We start from the raw sequence: 5,375 nt of genomic DNA on the forward strand, positions 1-5,375 counted from the left end.
TAGACTCAGTCTTATCAATGGGTTCGTGTTTTCAACCAGATTTAGAACTGCAGCAGAGGGCAGCCACGTAAAATCACCAGCACAGAGATTCGTCAATTGTAAACCGCTGGTTCAATTATTCGTGGCTAAATAAATGTCCGACCAATGACTACATTAGTCTATTATTTGGAGAAAAAAAAAGTAAACAATTGCAGAAATCCAGTTCTATATTGAGAACCTTATTAACACCATCAGCCCTTTCTTTTCCCACGTGTATTACTGAAATCTGATGGTTCATCGAAAGGAAGAAGCCACAGAAATCTGTCCATCTGCAGCAAAAGCCTGCTGGCTTCGCATCCCAGGGGTGGGGGTGGGGGCGGAGGCTGGCGGGGAGCCGGAGGAGGCTGCGGCAGGCCAGAGCTCAGAGCTCGGAGCGCGGAGGCAGGACAGGCAAAGGAAAGTGGGAGGGGAGGCAAGGGTGCGAGGGCCCCCTTCGGCCTAGCAGCTCCTGGTAGTGTGAGGACGCTTCCTTTTGGTCTCACCAAATCTCAGTAAAAATGGAGACCAGACCTTGGTAAATCGTTTCAGTAGGTTAAAAAAAGAGTCGTGGTGATTTGCACCGACTGCACAAAACCTCCCCCATTGCAGGCGCCACAGCTCGGAGAGGTTGAGCCCGTGGCCTCCCCGCCTCCCTTGGCGCGGCCCCGAAGAGGGGCGGAAGGCACCGAGTGGGGCCGGAACCAGGGCCTGCCGCGACGGGTCGAAGACGCAGGCCAGGGCTGGGAAGAAGCGAGTAGGGGAGAAGAGGGTGGACTGCCCAGGCAAACGGTCCCCAGAGAGCGGGGAGCGCGCGCAGGATGGGGTCGCGCCCGCGCCGCCTCCCGAGCCCCAGGAAGGCAGTAGTAGAACAACCAAGAAACCGAGCCACCTCCGGGAGACAAGTTCCCGGGCGGCTCACGAGCCGGCGCGCGCCAGAGCGCCGGGATATAGCGCAGGATACGCCGCGGCCTCCCCGCGGGGTTTGCTTTCTGCCTCTCGCCCCACAGCCCGGCGACTCCCCTTCCCACCCGGTGGGCCTCGGGGCACCATCGCGGGTGTCCCCGCCTGCCTCCAGGGCCAGAGGCGGGGTGCGCCAAGGCGCACACGGTGGCCGGGCTCTGCCCCTTGGGTACCGGGCCGCCACCCTGGCGCCCTCGGTCCCCCCACCCTCTCACCGGCGGCCCGTACGGATGCCTTGGAGGCCGCGGGTCCAGATCGCGGTGGCCCTGCCTTCCTTCCCCAGCCTCCCGCTTGCTCGTAGCCTTCGCCCCATAGCGCCCCGCCGGGCTGGAGCCTTTCTCCATGCCCACCGCGGTACCAGCTCTCCGGCCCGGTATACCGGTTAAGAGACGGACACCGACAACCTTTCCCCTGTCCTCGTCACTACTCGAGGTCAAGAAATGGGGCCGCACTCCCCGCCAGCATCTACCACAGCGCACCCGCGGAGATGCAGCGTCCAAAAAAAAAAAACACCTCAAAACGGTAAACGGTTGCTCCCACCCTCAAAGTGAGAGTGGCAGGGATCCGAGCGCCCCCAGCCCAAGGGCGCGTCACCACCACACTCAGCCCTGCGCAGAGAAAGCACACCCCTGGCGAGCGCAGGGCACTGACTGCGCGCCGGCACCCGGTCCTCGCCGAGTCTCCCTTCCCAGCTAGCTCCCCAGCCTTTCCGCGCAGCCCGCCCGTCAGGATGGGTGGGGAGAGGGCGGGAGTGGAGGAGGAGGTGAGAAAGGAAGTGGGGGGTGGGGGGAAGGAAAGAGGCTGAAAGAATCTTCCTCCGGTTTTTAATAACTAGTCATCGAAGAAGAATCGGCCTGCCAATTGAGCACTTTTCAGCCTGACCGCTCTAAATGTGGACTTCTCTTCCGCCACTCCCACCGCGCACACAACAGCCTCGTCACTGAATGCGCTGCCACCACAGGCTTCCAGTTTGACTTTCATAGAGACTATTGGCGATGCGAGTTTCTATCAGTTCCAGCTGATTTATTAAAATTGTCAAGATACAGACTTCCAGCACAAAAAAAAAAAACAAAAACAAAAAAAAAACAGGCAATGATGTCGACAGTGCATTGAGTCTGCTTTGCCACCATTTGCTACAAAATATGCAGATGGTCTGTACTTTATTTAGATTATATTGCACAAAATGAGAAACTTTTTAAACTATGTGCCTTTTTTTTTTTTTTTGCTAAAAATCGAGAATCCAGTTTTAAACCTTCCATCTGGGGCCCCATCCACATATCACAGCGTATGAGATACATAGTCCTACTATATAGTACAGTACATATACAGTCTTTAAACTAAGATAACAGCTCTGAGGTCTATATCACCATTTTCAATAAATCTTTACCTACAAATATTGAACAAATCTCTACTATAGCTGTACAAAAAAAAGTTTGCTTTTTTTTCTTTAAACCACAAGGCCTTTAGATGCAAGGATTATTTTTAAATTTTAATCCTTTTTAAACCAGGACATAACGTACCAACATACTTGCATGCTAAAAAAAACAGAGGAAAAAAAGAAATCGAAAGGGAAGAAGTGCCTGAAAGTCTTACTGGAAAAACACAGCAAGAATGTTCCCTTTTCACTGTACAAAAATACGCCTGAAAATATATTAATTTTTAAAAAAGACTGAGGTCTGTTATGTATCAAAAATGTTTCAATACCTTTTGTACTGAGGTCTAGGCTGTCTGGTATTCAATCAAGGAGGTATAAGGGAACAAGTTACAAAAAAAAAGTTGGCAAGTAGAAATCACATTTGTAAAACCATAAACAATTTGATCTGAAAAGTAAACTCTGATCTTAAATCAGTTCACAGTTTTTTTTTTGTAAGCGTTTGTACAGTCTGCATTTTTTCAAGCTCCCTGCAGTTTTGTTAAGAATCGGATGCATAGAAGACATCAGTTTTCTCCCTCCAAAAAAATAAAATTAAATTAAAAAGTTGCAATGGTCCCTTTTTTTGTTTTTGTGTTTGTTTTAAAAAAAACCAGTTCTTTAAGATCTCTTAAAAAAAAAAAAAATCTCCAACCAACTCCCTAGCGTAACAGTTGTGCTGCCAAAAGGGTCCTCTGCAGACGTCTTCCAGACTTCAAAGACCGACAAGCTTCAAACCGCGTCTTCCGGAGCGGGTCCTCCCTCCCCTCCCCCGCCCCTCCGCCTTTGTTGCCAATCACGAATTTCAGGAAAAAGAAACAATTACAAAAACACATTCTGGGGGTAAGGGGAATCACAACTCCAGACTAGGTATGCAACTACCTTGAGACACGATCAAGGAAGGGGGGAGGAGAGGGACAAAAAAATAAAAAGGACAGGAAAAATGTTTTAAAACTACTCATTTCACTTTAACTCCACCAAAAATTTCATCCTCTTTTCCAATTTCTTTGTGTCACCACATCACATCAGCATCTTCTCTCCCTTCCACCCCACCACCACCGCCACCACCGCCACCACCACCGACACCACCAGCATCACCACGACTTCCTCCCAAGGACCCCTGCGCTGCACCCGCCGAAGGAGCGAGCAGCGGGGCGCCGCTCTCAATACGTGAACACCAGGTCGGAGAAGTTCGCCTCCAGCCAGTCCCCCGCGATCATCTCGCTGAGCTCGGGCGTGCAGTAGTCGGGGAACTCGAAGTGGGAGCCCAGGCTGCCCTCGCTGAACGAATCCAAATCCTTATCCACCAGAGACAGGGACAGGTTCCCGGCCGCCGCGCCGCCCCCCAGCTGCTGCTCGCTGGCGCTGTGCGCGCTTTGGGAGAAATTCAAGCTCAGGTCGAACATCAGGTCGTCGGCGTCCTCGCCGCCGCTGCCGCTGCCGCCGCTGCTGCTGGACGAGGACGAGGAGGTGGAGACGGAGCGCGAGGACGCGGGCGACAGAGCGGGCTGCGCCAGCGGCGGCGGGTGCTGCTTGGTGATGTTCTTGAAGCTGTAGTAGAGGCGGCTGCCGCCCCCCGCGCCCGAGGCCGCGCCCGCCCGCACCTCGTCGTACAGGCTCGCGCCCTCGGGGGACTCGGCCGAGCTGCTGAGCGTGGGGCTGGCGGGCACTTTGGCGACGTTGTAGCGTCTCAGCAGCTGCGGCGCCTGCTGCCCCGGCGGCTGCGGGAGCTGCGGGTGCGGCGTCTCCTCGTCGTCCTCGTCCGCCTCCTGCTTGATGCGCAGCTGCAGCTCGTCGTCGTCGTCGTCGTCGTCGTCGTCCTCGTCCAGGAACACGCACTTGACCGTCTTGCCCGCGCCGCCGCCGGCCGCGCCGCTCACGCGCAGGCTGCCGAGCACGTAGTCGTCGGCCGCGCCGCCGTAGTCCCCGGGCTGCGCCGCCCGGCCCGCGCCCGCGCCCGCGCCCGCCTTGGCGCCGCCGGCCGCCGAGGCCGCGGGGGCCTTGAGCTTGCCGCACTTCTTGCTGGAGCCCTTGGCGGCCTTGGCGCCGCCCGCCGCGCTCTTCTCGGGGCTCTGGCTGGCGCTGGGCTTGGCCGCGGGGTCCATTTTGGGCTTTTTCCGGGGTCGGTACTTGTAGTCGGGGTAGTCGGCCATGTGCTTGAGCCGCAGCCGCTCGGCCTCGCGGATGAACGGGATCTTCTCGCTGTCCTTCAGCATTTTCCAGCGCTTGCCCAGCCTCTTGGAGATCTCGGCGTTGTGCATGTCGGGAGACTGCTCCATGATCTTCCGGCGCTCGATCTTGGACCACACCATGAACGCGTTCATCGGGCGCTTGATGTGGCCCGACGCCGTCTTGCACCAGTCCGGGTCGCTCTCGTCCAGGGCCACCGGGCTGCAAGCCATGAATTCGCCCTCCTCCGTGTCCAGCGCCTCTCGGGGCAGGTTGCTGTCCGCTTCCGAGCTCTCCGCCTGCTGCACCATGATCCGCTGCAGGGCTGGGCGCTCCAACCCGGGCCGCTCGGTCTCGTGCGGAGGTCCCCCTCCCCCTCTCGCCCCTCCACCTTCCCGGGCAAGTTGCAAAGTCCTCGGCACCCCGCGGCCGCGGCTCCCCCCCTCCCCCCGCCCCCCCTTCCAGGCTGCACACAGCGGCTGCGAGGGCTTTGGCGGCGAAGGCCGCCCGCGCGCGGGGGGCTGCGGCCGCGACGGGAGAGGCAGCGGCGGTGGTCGAGGCAGCCCGGGACCCTTCTCTCCCGCTCGCGGCTCCCGCTGCACGCGCCGGACCCCGAGCACTCCCAGGCGCGCGCGCTCCTTCTGCAAAAAGTTGAGGGCTCTCTCCCAACTAGTTATCAGGGTGTCATATGGGTGACATCACTCCCCGCGCCAGCCAATGGCTGGGCGCCGGCTCCGCCCATCTCCCTTTATTAATTCTGAGACCCCGCCCCCTCCCCCCGCCCTCCGGGCTGCTTTGCAAAGATGGGGGTGGGGGG

The 5,375-nt window shown here is 57.6% G+C and overlaps 1 protein-coding gene across 1 annotated transcript; it reads right to left on the reverse strand.

Annotated features, from left to right (window-relative positions):
• Positions 1 to 3,492: 3,492 nt before the first annotated feature.
• SOX11 (SRY-box transcription factor 11) lies at positions 3,493 to 5,000 on the reverse strand. Its single transcript, XM_033124342.1, has one exon. The coding sequence runs from the start codon at positions 4,867 to 4,869 to the stop codon at positions 3,553 to 3,555; it is 1,317 nt and encodes a 438-aa protein (XP_032980233.1). The 5' UTR covers positions 4,870 to 5,000; the 3' UTR covers positions 3,493 to 3,552.
• Between the last annotated feature and the right edge of the window lie 375 nt (positions 5,001 to 5,375).

The sequence above is a fragment of the Rhinolophus ferrumequinum genome, chromosome 13 (genome assembly GCF_004115265.2).
Source record: "Rhinolophus ferrumequinum isolate MPI-CBG mRhiFer1 chromosome 13, mRhiFer1_v1.p, whole genome shotgun sequence".
Taxonomy (NCBI): Eukaryota; Metazoa; Chordata; class Mammalia; order Chiroptera; family Rhinolophidae; genus Rhinolophus; species Rhinolophus ferrumequinum.

Excerpts from the sequence above, each read along its gene's own strand:
- SOX11 (XM_033124342.1), bottom strand. The coding sequence starts at position 4,869 with ATGGTGCAGCAGGCGGAGAGCTCGGAAGCGGACAGCAACCTGCCCCGA.